Raw genomic sequence first — 18,088 nt, 5'->3', positions numbered from 1 at the left:
CCTTTCACTCCTGTGGCCTCTTTAAGCTCTTCTGATCGTCAAAACCTGGTTCTAGGGGTGAAGTAAGTTTCCTTTTCACATTGCCAAATTTAAAAAATTTGAACAGCAAACGAGCTCAGAGTTATGAGTGCTTATCACTGCATGTGTGACATCAGGCAGATCCTAGTTTATGCTGAATTTTAACACTGCCCTAATAGTCTCACCTTATTTACCTTGTCCCCTTGGAAGTAATGTAAGATGCATTCTTGGGACTAGAGAATTTTTTGTCTGTTCACTAGTGTGCTGGAAAAGAATTCATTTCTTCTTATCTTCTTTCTCATAGTTGTCAAGAAATTACCCACAACCCAGACCGGAAGAAAGTGAAAGTAGGTTTGGGGGTCAGCACTGCTTTGCTTATTGAATGTTCCTCTGTTTCTATGTTGGGCCTAATGCCATGGAAGGAAGTAATGAACACCACCCAGAGGCAAAAATAACCAAACAAAGCTTGGGAAATTAGATCTAAAGAAAATAATCAGGAAGGCAAGTCCGAGTGCACTCAATGCAGAGCAGATAAGAATTTCACTTGATGCTGAAAACAAGAGAAGGAGCCCGTCAAGGGAAGAGGCCACTGGGGCACAGAAGATGACTTGCTGCCCATCCCTTGATCTGTATTCACAGTGTGTCGGGCCTTCTTGATTCTGTACTGCCTGCAGAGGCCTCTGGCTTGTGGGGGTGGGTTTCAGATCCTGGAATGGAGGCTGTCTACCTATTAGTTAAGCTGCCCTCGTCGCATGCTTGACCTTGTGCTGACTCTCTCACAAGCTGAGTTTCTCTTTTTCCATTTGTGTTGGTCAAGTCACTCTTCTGGCCTCCAAAACAGTGGCACTAGCTTGTGCCCCCAAGAAGTGACCGGTATGCTGGAAGGGCCTCTTTCTTACACCCATTTCTTGCCAGTTCTCTATGAACAAGGAAGATCCAGCAAGAGAAGCTAGACTTAAAGTGGAAGAAAAATATTTCAGTGGGAAATAAGGAGGAACTTCTTGACTACCAGAGGAACACATACATACATACATGCATACATATAGATATAGATATAGATATATTCTTGGGTGAGGCAGTTGGGGTTAAGTGACTTGCCCAGGGTCACACAGCTAGTAAGTGTCAAGTATTTGGTCTGAGGACAGATTTAAACTCAGGTCCTCCTGACTTCAGGGCCGGTGCTCTATCCACTGCACCACCTAGCTGCCCCCCTAGGGGAAACAAATATTAGAATAGATTGAGGCGAGGGTGCAGAGATCTCCAAGGAGAAATAATCATCTGTCCCTCAAGGCAGGGGGCTGGACCCAGTGTGGGTATCCTCCAGTGTGGGTATCCTCCAGTTCATTCATTAGCCCGATGAAGATGGATGAGTTTGTGACAGTAACTAAAGTCCCTGCCTGTGATTCAGGAGCCACCTGCCCAGTTTTCAAAGAATGTAGGGCAGGTACCTCCCTTCATTCACATGCTTTACTTTATTAAGAAGGACAAGGCCTCATGTCCCGATTGGACTTGTCACTGGTACTCTAGGGCAAAGTCATCAAGATTATTTCTTTGGGACATCAGTTACTTGCCTCTGATGTAACCAAATGAAGTGTCGTTCCTCCCCAGTTCCCTAGCTAACCGAGGAGGAAAAGGGAAAAACATTCCTGTGGACGAGCCCTCTCCAAACCCCCAGCATTGTTTTCCTCAGCAAAAACAGAAGACTTGCTCTTCTTTGCCTCTTGGCAGAAGCAGTGCAGGGAAGTGAACACACAGGATAGGTATTTCAAATACATTTCTCCACACGCACACACATAACTCTTAGTCATTTTTTTTAAACCCTCTACACAGCCATATAGTTATTCTGCTCAAATGAGCTCACTCACTTTTGCCAGTCATGGCACTTTGAATTAAACTCTTTCTGCACAAATAGCTCGGCTGGGCGCTTGAACAGGAATGACTGCAAAGTGAAACCAGCTTGGAGCTTGCACGCTGGTCTTTGAGGCTGCTTAGGATAACCATTTAGTCACCTGTGGCTCCCTCTCTGTACTAGGGTGGCTGGATGTGCTGATCACACTACCGTATTCAGACTCTGACCCCTCCCACCAGTTTCATTCCCCGCTTTCTCAAGTCTTAATGAAACCCCCAGCTGCAATTTATTTATTTATTTATTTGTTTTTTATCCAAGGCCAGTTGGTTGGGTTCAGCTAGATAGGGCTGTGATGACCCCTAGTGTCTACTGTGGATCATCACAGACGGTTGTACTTGGAAATCCTGGGGAGAGGATCAATGCCAAACCTATTCCTGCCCTGTCCTCCTTAACCACAGAAATCAGACACTCGTGTTTCTCAGAGGCCATTGTGACCCAATCGCTGAAAATCAGGAGATTAGACCAGAATGCCCCAAGGCCATCGTGCCCCCTGGAAACAGTTTATCTGAGGCATAGCTGTCCCCTGAAGGTTAGAAATACAACAAATATGACAATGTAAGAGGTTTGGGCTGTCCTCAGAAATGAAATGAACTTGGAATTTCCATCCTTGCAGATGAGAAGGAGGGGACTTAGTCCAGCTGGGTCTTCATCCACACTCTCTAATGTCGCTTCTATTGCTATGGATCCTTCCTCAGAGGCTCCATCTGCTTGGAGGGTTTGCGCCCCTTCTCAGATAACTAAGTCAGTTTAGCAGCACTAAATATCAGCCAAAATTTGAAGCTAAAGTCTGTTTTTCTTCTCTATAAATGCCATGAAACTCTGTAAAAATCAGTGGGGGTGGGGAAGGAAGATCCCAATACCCCTCCCAACTCCATTTCCAACAGCATGCCACTTTCCACCACACTCCGGTTACTACTAAGGCAACATAAGTGGCATGAACACTGGTGAACTCAGCAAAGAAAAGGGAGAGTTCTGGTGCCACGACAGGGGATGTGTGCTGCCTCTCTGGATAGACGCAGTTCATCTCTGGCTTCTTGCCCAGAGCCAAATGATTAGAACAGCCCATAGCTAAACCATATGCTTTCAGTTCTTCCCAGCTATATGTGCCAGGAATGACTGACCTGGCTGCTAGCTCTGCGTTAAGGTCAGTAGACTGAGTTCAATTAAAGCAGTAATCCATCCATTCTAGCCCAATTCAGACAGGGATATGAGCAAACCAGGTGGGATCCAAGGCTTTCCAACCTCTGTGGCACTCTTGGGTTGCTTGATAAGGCCTTCTTATTGGATAGTGCCAATAAGACAGTGCCCTTCCTCTCTTACTCCTTCTAGTTGATGGTGTTGGACTGAAGAGCCTCACCTCCACCCATGGCCAAGTGGTTTTGCTGCAAACACAACTGTAAAATTGTTTCTCTTGGGGAGGGAGCAATGTGTGTGCCCAGATTTGACAACCTTCATATTGTGCCATGACTCAGCTGCTAAGCCATTCTGGTGAGGTCACTGACCGATGCCTTCCAACTGGGTACAAGATGATTTTCAGTGACAGCCAAGCCTAGAGTGCTGCAGAGAGGAAACAATTATTCTCCCGCAAATCTGCAGTCCCCTCAGGCAGACCTGGGATGGCTGAGAGCCAGGACAGGACCTTCTCAGCATGTCATAGTCATGTTAACTCAAAAGCAGCAAATCCTGTAGGGCAAAAGGCCCCAGGCACTTGAGTTTGGGAACCAGAGACACTGAAACAGCTCCAGAGGACCTAGACGCTCTTGGGTTTCCCACTTGTGTACAATTCCCTTTCCAAGATTCCATGGTCTAAAAGCTAACTTGAGGATGAGCAGTAGGCCAATTCCTTTCAACAACTAGAAATTATTTCTAGCCAGGCTAGAAGCATCTACTAAAAACATATGAGAATAGGACTAGGATAAGACCCCAAATTCCCCACAGAATAAAACAATTTGTCCCAGGACCCTCATTCCTTCCCACGTCCGACCTTCCACTTCACCTCCCCCCATCCCATTTGTCCTTATCACTATTGCCTCTTGGTCACTGCATGATTTCCCTGGGCTAAGGAAGTTATTGGCTGGAATCTGAATGTCTGGAAACAGTCCCCTTGACCTTTTCATTCTTGAAGTCTACAATGTCTCAAGATATAAAAAACAAATAACAAAATAAACCTGCCTCCAAGGCCAAGGATATCCAGCTAAGTGTGATCTCAGGGAAAAGAACAGGGTCCCTTGTAACTTCAGCAGAAAGTTCTCTGAAGAAGGAGGCCCACTGGTAGGAATGACTAGTCCTGATTTTCCACAATCCTCAGCTGCTTTATGGAATAACAATGTGGCTGCTAGGGAGGAATGGGCCAGAGGGGGTAAATGAGTGTTTATGTGGACATCCTCTTTGTCATCTGACTGAGGCCTTACTGACTGAATCCTTCCAATGCCAGCATAGTGCCTGGCACAGAATAGAAGCTTAATAAATGCCAGTTGACTGACTGACCTCAGACCATGTCGTCGACGTGGTAGATGTGGCCAGGACTGTCTAAGAGGATCTTCTTTGCTTTCTAGATTCGGATTCAGGAGACGGTAATGAAAACAGTGTATTCCAAAGCAGCAGCCGGTTCATCTAATGAGGAGGGTGGTCATGGAGCTCAGTGTCAATGGGGGTCCCCTCTACCCAGCTACCTTCTCTGTGCTCCCCATGTGTGCCTTCTTTCCTCCTTTTTACTGAAACAGAAACCAATGAGTATGCAGTTCACATTTGTACTTTATACCCGTCTCTTTCTGGGGTCTGGCTTGAGTATTTTAAAACAGTAACACCAACTGACACTAACTTTGGAATACCATGGTACAGAGCAGCTAGTGTTGAGTTACCTACTCGTTATCTCCTCCTCCTGCCCAGTCAGTCCCTCCAACAACTCCCCACACACAGTGGGGACAGCCCAGACAACTGCGGGCTGCTCTGCTGCCACCCTTAAGCTCAGAAGCTGCTGCCCAGGGTCACCTGCTTCCTTGCCTTGGGAGGTGGGCTCTCTTAGAGGACACTTAGCTACCCTAGTGGGCACAGTGGGATCTTGGGATCCTCTCTTGGACACTGCTCATCCAGAAAGGAACCTGTTCAGGTCTCCACTCCACACTGAATGGAAACCTAGCAGCGGCACAAGTATTCAGTAAACTGAGTTTATTCACTCACTTTATTTAGTTCTTCTTTCAGTCTCCATAGACATACGCTCAGGGCCCAGGCCCCAGAGGGTAGCACAAGTCACCCTCCTGCCTCCTCCTCCTCTGCATCCTACCACCTAAGAGACAAGCATCTGTAAGGGCAGTGGCCTGGGACAGTCTGGATCCTGGGATAGCTACCACAGCTGGAGGCCATTCCTCAAGTTTCTTAGAGGCCCCAGCGTTCTGTTCACTCTAGAGTTTTTTTATCCTTATCCCTTAAAACCTTCCAGGTCCTTCCCTCAATACCTTTACTCCCTGTGGTATAAAAGATCCTGACTGGAGAGAACTTGTTGAGATCTCCAGGTCTGAACCACATTTCAAGAAGCTCCCTGACAAAAGAGAGTACAAGGAACCAAAATAGACATTAGGACTGAGCAGGGAATAGTTGTCTCTGACATCTCCATCTCTGCTGGAGGTGTTTGGGCACTGGCCTAGTAGCCTAAGGTATGGTGCCCTCTTTTCTGGGGCAAGCTTTCTAGGGACAGGGGAAGCCTTATCCACGCTCTGCCCTGACCCCAGTATACAGGGACATCACCAGGTACATCCATAATCTCTGGCAGCCCTGCCTCTGGGATTGACCTCCCTTGAGATCTGCTAGGTCCTGTCACCATGGTTCTAACAGCATGTATTTATTAAGGGCTTACCTGTCCCAGCTACTGTGCTATGCACTGGGCAGAGAGGAAGGAGGGTGCTAAAAACAAAAATGAAAGTCTGTGCCCTCAGAAAGCTTACATTCTATCAGGGGACACAGCAGGTAACATATATAACTATATGCAAGACACTGAAAGCAGGCACAAGGTAAACTTGGATGGGAAAGCAGAAACAACTGAGGGGGACCAAAAGAGGTCTCCTATAGGAGGGGATGCTTGAGTCTTGAAGGAAGCCAAGAGGCAGGGTAAGGAGAGAGAGCATTCCAGGCAAAGGGGACAGCCAGTACAAAGGTACAGAGATGGAAGATGTGTTAGGGGGAACCATAGATGGAGAGATACTGTGAGATATTGGAAAGGTAGGAAGGGACCAGGTAGTGAAGACCTTAAATGTCCAATGAAAGTAATAGGGAGCCACTAGATGATTTTCTTTGAATGGGGAGTTGGCATGATCAGACACATTGGTGGCTGAGGGGAGTAGGGATTATAGTGGGAAGGGGCTTGAGATAGTAGAAAAGTTAGGCCACTATTGCAACAGACCTGATGAGGTGATGAGGACCTCAACGGGCAGGTGGCTAGTAGAAGGGGTAAGACGCGTGAGAGATATTGATCGTGAAGACGGAAATAAGATTTGGCAAATCAGCAGATGTGTAGGCTGATAGTGAGGGATTGAGGACGGCACCAAAATTCTGAACCTTTAAGACTGGGGAATCTGGGAGAGTTTGAGATCTCTGAGATAGCTCACTCCAATGCCCAGTTGGCAGTTGGTGATCTGAAACGAAGTCAGGAGAGGCACTTGGGGATGGACATGCAGATCTGTGAGCTATCTGCACAGAGCTGACGACTGAACCTGTGGGGATTGATGAGATCGCCAAATAAAAGTATAGGAAGAAAAGAGGAGCGGTCCCAGGATAGGACCTTGGGATAGTTAGTGGGGATAAGTAAGGGGAGAGGACAGTCTCACTAGAGGATGTCTAGAAAGGGAGTTAACAGTGCCAAATGCTGCAGAGAGGTCAGGAAGGATGCGAACTGAGAAAAGGCCACTGAATTGGTGCTAGGCATCAAGAGGAGGCACCAAGAGTCCCCATTGCCCAGAGTCCTAATTTTATGGGTGTGGGCCTGAAGACATGGCCTAGGATAAAGAAAAGCCAGAGAAGGTAAAGTGGGGGAGAAACAAGCGAGTGTTTATGTGTGCCGTGGGGAGGGAGAGTGTGGAGGGATGGGGAAGAAAGGGGAAAGAGAAAGGATGGAGGAGAAAAGATTAAATGGAGATAAATATTATGGGGAGAGGGGTGGAAAAGGAGAAGAGATTCTCCTTCACATCTGGCCAAGACCCAGACATAGAGGGTGCTTCCTCCCAAGTTCCCTCATCCCCACGCTAGCATTTTGGACTTTCAGCCCCTACTGCCACCTGCTGCCATAGCAACCCCTTTATTCCCCCTCGCCACTGTTGCTCAGAGCACAAGCTTTTATTTTTAAAAGGTGCTCAGACTAAATTGTGAGGCCAAAAGGAACCCATGAAAATTTATTTAGGATTCTAGTTAAAATTACTCCACAATCAACCTCATTTGTTCTGTCATCTGAATGGCAGAACAAGGTCTGCCATACAATTAATTACAAAGAACATAGAACTAAAAAAAAAAAAAAATGAACTTCTTTCAGCCAGACAGCCAATTCTCCCTGAGAACACATAAAAACAAAGTGACATCTTTTGAATATTGATAGGACCTGTTAGCCTCCTAAAATAGGCATGATGGAGATTGAAGACTTCATTAGGTTTTAAAAGGAATTCTGAAAATCTCAAGTTGGTTATTTTGCACACAACACAAGACCTTTGGAATGCCATGGGAAAATAAGCTTTTATTTTGAAAATAAATAGGATCATAGGATCTCCAGCACTGGAAAGAACTTCAGAGGCTCTATATGTTCAACCTTATTTTGCAGATGAAGAAACAGGTTTAAGGAGGATGTGACTTGCTTAAGGTCACACAACTAGTTAGCATCACAAGTGGGATTTGAACCCAGGTCCTCTGACTCCAGCTAGAGTCGGTGCCCATGCAGTAGAAGGGAAAACAAAACAAGAAACCTTTGCGCATTTAAAATAGGATTCTGTAAAGTTCATCAGAATTTGAAAAGACTATGGAAAGGGATCCCCTTCAGCACTATGTTCCAGGGTTTAGGCCATTTAGTTGGAACTACCTACCATATGATCCTATCAAAGCCTTTTGTAAGAATTTTGGAATTTTTTTTTTCTACAGAAAAGCAAAGAAAGATGCCTTCTCAGGCATTTTACCTGAGCACCTAGAAACACCATCTTTGCAATTGTCCTGGTCTCAGTGGGGAAAAACCACACAGCAGAATGACTTCAAATATGTATCATTGCCATGAATTATACATCACAGTGTCACAAATGTTCCCTACACAGTCTCCCATTATTTGATGACTAACAAAAAGAAAAAAGAAAAAACCAGCATTGTTCATTAAAGGGCAGTCAGACAGAGCAAGTCTTTTAATTCACATTGCCAGAATTTGGGAGAAGTTAAGAGGCAAAAGAGGCAGAGGACCGTTGTCATGCCTTTGGTAGCTGCTCCTTAGGAATGACAGCATCAGGTGACAGGGGAAGTGGGAGAAAGTACCTAATTGTGAAAGCTAAGGGCATTGACTATAATCTTCTGAATTTTTAAAAATTTCAAATGCCCACCTCAAAAATAGAGTAAATGTTTGATGCTTCACTCACCCATCTTCCTTCCCTCTTTCCTTTCCCTTTCCTTTCCCCTCCTTCCTTCCTTCTTTCTCTCCTTCCTCTTTTCAGAAAAAAGAAGTCCTTGTCCAAAGATGTTCTGCATTTGGTAGGAGCTAATGCAAAGATACACAACTTTTCTTCTGGGAAGTCAAGGCACAAAGGTGAAAACTAGGACCATCCAGGCAAATCAAGGACATGTGGTCACTTTAGCTTTGAGCCAATCTCTTCCCTTCTGGCCTCCTCTCTTCTTTCCTTTCTTTTCCTTTCCTTCCCCTTGAGGACTTCACTCAAGGTATAGTAGCTCCTGCCATGGCGGGGGACAGGTTGGGAGAGAGGAGACCCAGAAAGCAGGGACCTTATCCTCCGTGGCTCAGTTAGCCCCTCTAACCTCAGAAACAATATGGCAGCTATGTCTTAGAGTGAAGGGTTAGAATTCACAGTGGCAATTCATAAGCAGTCACTATCCTGAGGAGGGCTGCAGAGAGAACCTTCATCTTCTGCCCCACTGGCCCTGGGCAGGTTTTACTTTTTACCTCTCAACTTATCAAGTTAAAACTTGTGGCAAGATCTTTTCAACTGAATGGTCATATCCCCCAAATGGTATACTAAGTAGAAAACGAAGGAGAATGAGGACTTATACATAGAAAGGCCCAGTATAGCTCTGTATGTGATTCCCTTAGCTGCCTTTAAGGCATAGATGAGAACAGGAAGGAATCTTCAAGGTATTCTAGCCCAACCTTGTAGATGAGCAGGACCAGAAAAGGGCATCCCCATGGGAAAGAGGGGAGAATGATTTTTAATTCTCATCCAGAGTTCTAGAAAGCAAGAGCGAGAAGCAAATAACTCAAAAGTTCATATGAGCTCCAAAAAGGTGGTGTTTTAAAGCTTGATGATGATAATAGCTATCATTTACATATTCAGGTTTACAAGGCACTTTACAAATGTTATCTCATTTTAACATGAAGATCAACCAGTTAGCCCAGTTTAAGAAACTGATTGGAAGGCACCTGGTTCCACAGGAAACCCTTATCACAACAGAAACAATGAAGTTCATTTTTCAAGTCTCTTGAAGGTCTTTTATTTTTTTTTAAGAAACAATGAAATGTCATTTTTAAAAAATTAAAAACTACAAAAAAGTGACCGTGTCCTTGAGTCCATGTTCACATTGTCCTGTGCCTGGTAACCAAGCCCAGCTTGAGCCTTCCTGGGATTCTTGTCACTTGCAATTGATACTTTGAAAGATAGTTGGATGGAATCTCCTGAGCTGAGCTGAGCTGAGCTGAGTTGAGCTGGCCCCAGCTTCTCTTCTGAAAGCTCTGGAACCATTTCTCTCTGCTCCCCTAGACAGCATATGGCAGTCACCATGCATGGGTCCAGGGCTCTCATCATGGAACCTTCAACCTCACAGAAATCCAGCTCTCGCCTCTCTGATGCCCCCATCCAGTCCCTCCCCCAGGAACAGTGGAATTGTTGTGCTCCCCCCATGCCCACCCCCAAACCTGCCATGAGGGCCAGGGATGGAGAAGATAAGGAACTTATTTCAGTCCCCATGGGGGACTGGTTTCCTAGAGTGAGGCCCTCCCCCGACCTGCAGGAGCTGCCTCCAGCTCAGTTCAGCCCAGCTTGATGGCCAGCTTGGAGCTGATCAAGGTGCCCTGTGCAGCAGTCCCTTCAGTCGGTCTCTCAGCAACCCCCTCCCCCAACCCCTACCCCAATGTTGGCCCCTCCCAGTAGATAGAAATTACTGCCTTGGGCTGCTGCTTGCTCATAGGGGCTGAGCCTCATGCCCAGACAGCTCAATCCATTGCTACCCCATCCATCATTCTAACCCTGGGTTCTGCAGAGGCCTATGTTCTAGGGGTCCGTGTGCCTCTGGCCAGCAGGTATTCTTCCTGACTTCTCCCCACTTCCCTTTCCCCAGGATCATCCATTCAAACGTGGGAGGGCAAGAGGAGTGGCTCCACCATTTCTGGGGATCAGGCTTACAGAAAATCCAGCAGTGACTGGCTGGATGGAGACGGAGGCCTCCCTCTTCCCTAAAACTTGATACAACTAGAGGGTGACAGTGGGTTTGTGGTAGAGAAGGAGAATAGGAAGGATCAGGGAAACTGGAGGGATAGAGGTCACTGAGAGCTGCCTGAGGAACCAGGAAGAAGGTGCCAAAGACACTGTAGACCAAAGAGGTGACAGTGGGTAAGCAGGGAAGCCAGGACTGTGACTAAGGGGAAAACAGGCACAAAGGATAGGCAAAGCCCCTGGCTCTGAGCAGCAATCTACCCCCACCCCCTTTCTTGCTTCCCTCAGGATGGAGCTGCAGATCCCTCAGGATGCCACACACCCCTGAGAAGGGGAGCCCCACGATGCTGTATCCAGCAAAATCAACAGCCGCCCTCAGCCCAGCTCTCCACTCTTCACTGTGCTTGCCCAGAGCCCATCCCAGGTCTCAGAGTCCCTGCTCAGCTCTCCCATTACACAGCTAGACAGGCTGGGCAGCCTCCCACTAACCATCCTTCCCTGGTCCTGCCCTGCCCCCCGCCCAGCCCCACCCCGACACGGCCCCCAAGCTCTAGTCCTGCTGCTCATTCATCTCCATGTCAGACACCAGTATATTCTTCTCGGCCACCTCCCCAGGGCCAGAGGAGCTGCGGCTATAGCGGGCACTCTCAAAGGCCCCTCGGTCAGGATTGCGCCGTCGCTTGTACAAGAGTGCAGCCACAGCCAAGAGGACCAGGAGCGCCAAGGCTGCCAGCACCACCACCACCAAGGCTGTTGTGTTCTCCTGGAGTGCTGCCCAGAGAGGGGATAAGAAGCCACTCAACCCTTGGGCCTCAGACCTCCCACCCACCCCCCTTCCTCCTCCCTTCCTCAGAAACCTTAGAGCCCCTTCAGCCAGTGCTGTGCTGCGGGCTACTCAGTTCTTTCCTAGTGTCATCTTCCCATGCCCCCATGGCTGGCAGAGTTTTTGCTCTCCTGGGTCAGGAGAAGAAGCCTTACAGTCTATATTCTGCTCACCTGAGGAGGAGAAACTGCCCTCTTTAACTAAAAAGGTGGAAAAAAAGAAAGACACAGCAAATCAATCAACAAATACTTAGCCTCTGGCCACCTAATACGAGACCTGCCTGTACTGGGCATTATGGAGATCATAAAAAAATGAGATGCAGTTTTTTATATCAAGGGGCTTCCAGCCTAGTGGAAGGGACAGGGCATGAACATACCCTTACTGATAACAAGGTGGTATCACACAAATGTCAAACATGGAGACTCTTTTTAGGCTGTGGTTAGACTAGATTGCCAATGACTTCTCTTGATGAAATTCTATCTTTTTAAGTAGCAGGGACAGTAAAGGCTGCTGGACTTGAGAAGAGAGATGGGCATTAGGGCAGAGGAAGAACCATAATTTGGGAAGGTCATGTCAACAGCTCCCAGCAGCCATAGCTGTCTCCACTTTCTCCCTGGGGTCTCGAGCCTTAGTGCCCATCTGCAGATTGGGGAGCATTTATATACATACACACACACACACACACACACACACACACCCCTACACTTCCAGTGACCGCACTGTGTATAGGGGAGGTGTCTCTGTTCAGAGTGGGGAGAGAAAGGAGATCACTCACCCTGGGGGAGCTTGCAAACAACACCCATGGTGATGTTGGTACACCCTCCAGGACGCCAGAGGCCACTGCTGCTCTGAATCCAGTAGCAGCTGTTGTGACTGAGCATACTGGGTCCCAAGCCTGGGGGACCCCAGTTTGAGTAGTTGACTGCTGTGTTGTCATGCCAGACCAAAGTGCCCCCTAGGGAGAAAGACCAAATGAAAACATTAGGAAGTTAGAAATGAGGAGGGGAGGAGAAGAGACTGAGATCCGAGCTGTGGGTTAGGGAACTTAGTTATAACTATAATATAACATAAGAACACTAAGATATAATACATTATATGTGATATGATATATATCCTATCCTATTTTATTATACCATAATAATATAATAAGATACAGTAAAAATAGAATGGGAAGGAATTGGGATTTGGCCCTTGGACCATTCATATGCCCTTATAGCACCCCAGCCTTGGCCTGATGACTCCTGAACTAGATATCCCAAAACATGATCACAAGAACAGCCCAGGAACTATCTTAGAAAAATTCCCCTTAGTGCCATCTCCCTTGCTGCCTGAACTCAGCTTTTGTGGAGCTGAAAGAGATCCATAGTCTCCTGGTTTTTTCCCTTCATGACAAAGGCATTATACTCGTCTTCATCCTCTGCCCCCAACACTCACCTTTGGGGTTAAAGTTCATGCCTAGCCAGGCTCCTCCACTTTGTCCTTCTGTGCTTTGCATGTGTTCCCAGACAAAAACATTCTCCATCTCATCCATGATAGACAGGATGGCACCACCCGCTGGGAAGGGACATGAAGGCAAACTTCTAGTGCCCACCATGGGATTACTGTATTCCCAACCCCAACCCTAAAGCCCCATGCTCAGGTGAATACTGGCTCAAGAAGTATAATAGATCAAGGTCATTTTGACTAATTTGGCTAAGAATTACCAATGATGGACAAAAGATTCCTAGTGACTGTTTGAAGGTTTAGGGCTAAGAAAGGAGGAGGAAAAGGAGGAAGAGGAAGAGGAGGCAGGCTGTGTGGTGTGCGGGTGGGGGTATGGTATAGCACTGGACTGAGAGACAGAAGACATGGGTTCTAATCAGAATCACAATATATTAAAGAAGTAGAAGAGCTCTTAGAGACCAGCTAGTCCCAGGATTCTTAACCATTTTTTAAATGTCATTGACTCCTTATGTGGGCAGTCTGGTGAAACCTAGGACTGCTCCTCAGAAAAATGTTTTTAAATGGCTAGGTTGCAATTAGTGCAAATAATCCTGTGAAGTGGTTGCATGTATTTGAATTCACATTTTCAAAGTTATAATTTCATAAAATATGGTGATTGGTTCCAGCCCCATGGAAACATGCAGTTCTAATTCCCCTGGATTCATTATTTGCCCTAATAGGGGCCTGGCTGTGCATAAAATAAAATACATCGAATTACAAATGAAACCAATTATATTGAAATAGTTATCAAAATGTCAAATAAATTCATTGATTCCAGGTTAAGAACCATTCATCTAGTGCAATTTCTCAGTTGGATTAGCCAACTGGAGCCCAGAGAGAGATAGCTATATAAGGTCACATAGGAAGTAAGCAGAGGAGCCGAGATTTGATCTCTATTCCTCGGACTCCGAGTGAAGCTCCCCATCTCTTCTACCCCAGAGTCTCCCTGCTTTTCTACTGATCCACTGTCTGGTTTGCTTCGCCTTCCTCACAGGTGTGTGATGGGAAATAAATTAGACGGTTGACATTAAGACTAAAGAGCCTGAGTGGACCACGATCCAATCAATATAAGCTAATGATTTGATGTGGCTACTAAAAAAGTGAGTATAATTGTAGGCTGCATTATTAATAAATGTAGTACCCAGAAGTACCCCTCAGACCACATCTGGAATAGTGGATTGAGTCCTGGATTCTGTATCTGACATGCTACGGTATCCAGAAGATGGTGTGGAATCTTGATCGTACAAGAAATAGCCGAGGGAAGCTGGAGTTATTTATTTATCTTGAAAAAGAGGAGATTTGGGGAGGGGACATGAAAGCTGTCTTCAGTTAGATCCGTTCACAATGAAACAGACACATCCTTATGAGGTGGGTGAGTTCACCATCATTGGAAGTCTTCCGACGGAGGCTGGACGATGGTGGAGGGGATTCTTAGATGGAGCGAGGTTGCTTTGGAAAATGGCTTTGAGTTTCCATAGGCACTCCTACCCATGGGTGCATAGGGAGGTGGAGCCGACTCACCTTTCTGACAGCGCTGCAGCGCCTCCTTGTGGCCCAGCATCAGCTCCATGTGGAAAGAATAGCAGTGTTCCCGAAAGGGGATCCATGCTGAGTCAGCCAGGGCATGGGGACAGTGGCTCACCTTCCTAGGGAGTTGGAATTCTGCCCGTGGGGACACCGATGGGGGTTAGGAGAAAGACAGCAAAGAGGATTTGAGTTTCAAGATGTCTGTGGGTGACAGGGATACCCTATTTCCCAGGGAATACCCCGCCGAGGGATATGCCTGTTTTTCTCCTCTGCCTTCCCCACCTCCCCCCGCCGGCCTCTCCCCTCCTTTGCTCCATCCTAACACAGACCTCGCCTGACCCCACACACAGCCCCCTGAAGTTTGGTGTCACAGCTGGCCGTTCGCCAGGTCCCATCCACATCCAAGTAGCCGCAGCCCCCGGGCAGCTGGGGCTCTCTGTCCTTCCAGTTTGCATAGCTGAGCTCATCTAACACCCATGAGTAACGTCGGGAGCCCTAAATGAGGTGACAGAGAGAGAGAGAGAGAGAGAGAGAGAGAGAGGAGAATATAGAGAGATGACAAAGAAACAAGGGAAGGGGATGGTGAACTAGGTCATAGATCGGGGATTACTGGGAAGTCATGACTTAAACACTGAGAGCGTCAGCTGTCCAATTCAGGGGTCCCCTTCAGGGTGGGGGACATAGGAAGCCCCCACCTCCTCATCTGACAGCCCAATCCAGAGTGGGGTGTGCAGGCTACGGGTAGCCTGGGTCAAGAAGGCCTGGGTGTAAGGGTTGTCCACTTCAGCCAGGCTGGTGTTTAGGCTCTCACAGAGCAGGAGGGCATCGTGCCAGCGAAGAGGCTTCTGCAGCAGCCGGAAGATGCTGTTGTGGTAGGAGAGCTCGGTGCCCGGAGCAGGGGGTAGGGCATCTGGAGAGGGGTTCAGTGCAGTATCTGCAAGAGGAGGGAAGCTGCGTACAGTCTTTGCTAGGTGAGCCTGGGCCCATTCTGGCCTGGGGTACAGCCCTATCCCTAGCTAGAAGGCCCTCCACCAAGGATAACAGAAGGGTCCCCTGTGGGAAAGGCCTGACTAAAGGGTTTTCCTCCCTCTATGCTTTTGTCCACATCAGAGGTGTCAAACACAGCCCACCATATGTGGCACACAACACTCCCGAGTGCTGTCCAAATCAGATTAAAATGTAATTGGGAAATAGGTAATAAAAATAAATTAAAATACAACAAAACATGTGGCTTTCCACTGCAAGGATCCTTAGATATGATTTAGTGGTCCCATTTCTTTTTGAGTTTGACACCGATGGTCCACACCCTTCCTGCTCCTAGAATACTCTCTCTTCTTCTCTCCCCCTCTTTAAATCCTCTCTGTTCTTTGAGACTCAATTGAATTCAGTAAACATTCATTAAGTGATTATGCAAGGCACAATGCTAGGATGTGAGGATGTGAAGTTGAAAAATAAGATAGACCCTGCCCTCAAGGGGTTGAAGGGAGGAGTGTAGTTTATTGTGTCTGAAGGGAAGTAACATGAAGAAATATGAAGCTAGAAAGGTGATCCAGGGCCAGATCATTGAGGACCTTAAGTTCCAGGTTCTGGAGTTTGTATTTAATCATATATGCAAGACAGAGCCACTGTCTTTTTTCAGTGAAGGAATGTCACTAGACCCTTGCGTTAGCCTAAACTCTACCTCCTCCATGAAGACATTCATCTTCATTCATTCATTCATTCATTCATTCATTCATTCCAAAAACATTTATCAGGCATCCATTGTGCAGAGTACTGTGTTAGACACTGGAAAATGTATAAAAGTAAACTATATGCTAAGGTCCTGCCCTCATACAATTTAGAGTCTACGAGAAACCTTTCCTGACCAGAAAACAATCTCTCCATCCTCCTAAGCTCCAGTGGGCATCTGTCTCAATTATTTGGTGTTGACCATCTACTACTTTCTTAAATGAGCAATGAAAAGAAACAGAAGAGAACAATAGAATGGGAAAGACATATCAAGGGAATGTTTCATGCAAAAATGGGCATGATAAAAGACAAAAATGCAGTAACAATAGAAGTAGAAGACAGTAAGAAGAGGTGGCAAGAATATACAAAAGAACTATACAGGAGATCTTAACATCACTCAGTGATGTGGTTACCTCCCTAGAGCCGTGCGTCCTGGAAATGAAGTCAAGCCAGCCTTAGGAAACATTGCTAACAATAAGGCTGGTGGAGGTGATGATAGAATTCCAGCCGAGTTATTTAAAATCCTAAAAGATGATGCTGTTAAAGTGCTGCACTCAATATGCCAGCAAATTTGGAGAACTCAACAATGGCCACTGGATTGGAAAAAATCAGTTTACATCCCAATTCTAAAGAAGAGCAATGCCTAAGAATGTCCAAATTACCAAACAATTGCACTCATTTCACATGCCAACAAGGTTATGCTTAAGATTTTGCAAGCTAGGCTTTAGCAATATGTGACCCAAGAATTACCAGAAGTGCAGGCTGGTTTTTGAAAAGGCAGAGGAACTAGAGACCAAATTGCCAAAATTCACTGGATTATGGAGAAAGCTAATGAGTTCCTGAAAAACTTCTACTTCTGCTTCTATTAAAGCCTTTGTGTGGATCTCAACAAATTGTGACAAGTCTTCAAAGAGATGGGAGTACCAGATCATCTTACTTGTATCCTGAGAACTTGCATGTGGGTCAAGAAGCAATAGTTAGAACTAACCATAAAACAACTGATTGGTTCAAGATTGGGAAAGGCGTACAACAAGATTGTATATTGTCACTTTATTTATTTAACTTATGCGCAGAATATATCATGAAAATGCCAGGCTGGATGAATCAAAAGCCAGAATTAAGGTTGCCAGGAGAAATATCAACAATCTCAAATATGCACAATACCCACTCTGATGGCAGAAAGAGAAGAATTAAGAAGCCTCTGGGAGAATGTAAAAGCTGGCTTATAGGTTAACATTTAAAACAACTAAGATCATGGCATCTGGTCCCATTACTTCCTATAACAAGAGCAAGAAGAAATGAAAGCAGCATCATATTTTATATTCTTGGGCTCAAAGATCACTGTAGATCTTTGAGGGGACTGCAGCCATGAAATGAAAAGACACACTTGCTCCTTGGAAGGAAAGCTATGGCAAATCTAGTCAGCATACTAAAAAGCCAAGACATCACCTTGCCGACAAAGGTTCGTATAGTCAAAGCTATGGTTTTTCCACTAACAATGTATAGCTGTGGAAGTTGGACTACAAGGAAAGCTGAGTGCTGTAGTCTATGCTTTGGAGTTGTGATGCTAGAAAAGACTTTTGAGAGTTCCTTGGACAGCAAAGAGATCAAATCAATTAATACTTAAAGAAATAAGTTCTTACTATTCATTGGAAAGACAAATACTGAAACTCAAATACTTTGGCCACATAATGAGAGGACAGTACTTGTTGGAAAAGACCCTAATGTACGGAAAAATTGAGGGCAAAAGGAAAAGAAGATAGTAGAGGATGAGATGGATAGAGCGTATCATAGAAACAAGAAACATGAGCTTGGACTGACTTTAGGAGACACTGGAGGGCAGAAGGGCCTGGTGCTATGGTCCATGGGGTTATGAAGAGTCAGACTTGACTAAACAACTGAAAAATAATTTATTACTTCATATCAGTTAGCTTTCCAGGTGTGTGTGTGTGTGTGTGTGTGTGTGTGTGTGTGTGTGTGTGTGTG

The 18,088-nt window shown here is 46.1% G+C and overlaps 2 protein-coding genes across 2 annotated transcripts in view; one reads left to right on the top strand and one right to left on the bottom strand.

The window, feature by feature from the left end:
- MARCH10 (membrane associated ring-CH-type finger 10) overlaps positions 1–5,088 on the top strand; it is a 197,491-nt gene extending 192,403 nt beyond the window's left edge. The window contains 1 exon segment of the mRNA XM_027872972.1: positions 4,483–5,088. Coding sequence (XP_027728773.1) covers positions 4,483–5,088 — 606 coding nt within the window.
- Positions 5,089–11,073: 5,985 nt separating this feature from the next.
- MRC2 (mannose receptor C type 2) overlaps positions 11,074–18,088 on the bottom strand; it is a 98,816-nt gene continuing 91,801 nt past the window's right edge. The window contains exons 25-31 of the mRNA XM_027872971.1: positions 15,070–15,308; positions 14,704–14,869; positions 14,369–14,509; positions 12,800–12,919; positions 12,141–12,320; positions 11,539–11,565; positions 11,074–11,313 (exon numbers count right to left, since the gene is read on the bottom strand). Of these exons, the coding sequence (XP_027728772.1) occupies positions 11,093–11,313; positions 11,539–11,565; positions 12,141–12,320; positions 12,800–12,919; positions 14,369–14,509; positions 14,704–14,869; positions 15,070–15,308 (1,094 nt within the window). The 3' untranslated portion in view covers positions 11,074–11,092. The remainder of the gene's footprint in view (positions 11,314–11,538; positions 11,566–12,140; positions 12,321–12,799; positions 12,920–14,368; positions 14,510–14,703; positions 14,870–15,069; positions 15,309–18,088) is intronic.

The sequence above is a fragment of the Vombatus ursinus genome, unplaced genomic scaffold (assembly GCF_900497805.2).
Source record: "Vombatus ursinus unplaced genomic scaffold, bare-nosed wombat genome assembly UNPS02014801.1, whole genome shotgun sequence".
Taxonomy (NCBI): domain Eukaryota; kingdom Metazoa; phylum Chordata; class Mammalia; order Diprotodontia; family Vombatidae; genus Vombatus; species Vombatus ursinus.
The sequence above is the reverse complement of the archived record's forward strand: the minus strand, read 5'-3'. Positions and strand labels throughout refer to the sequence as shown.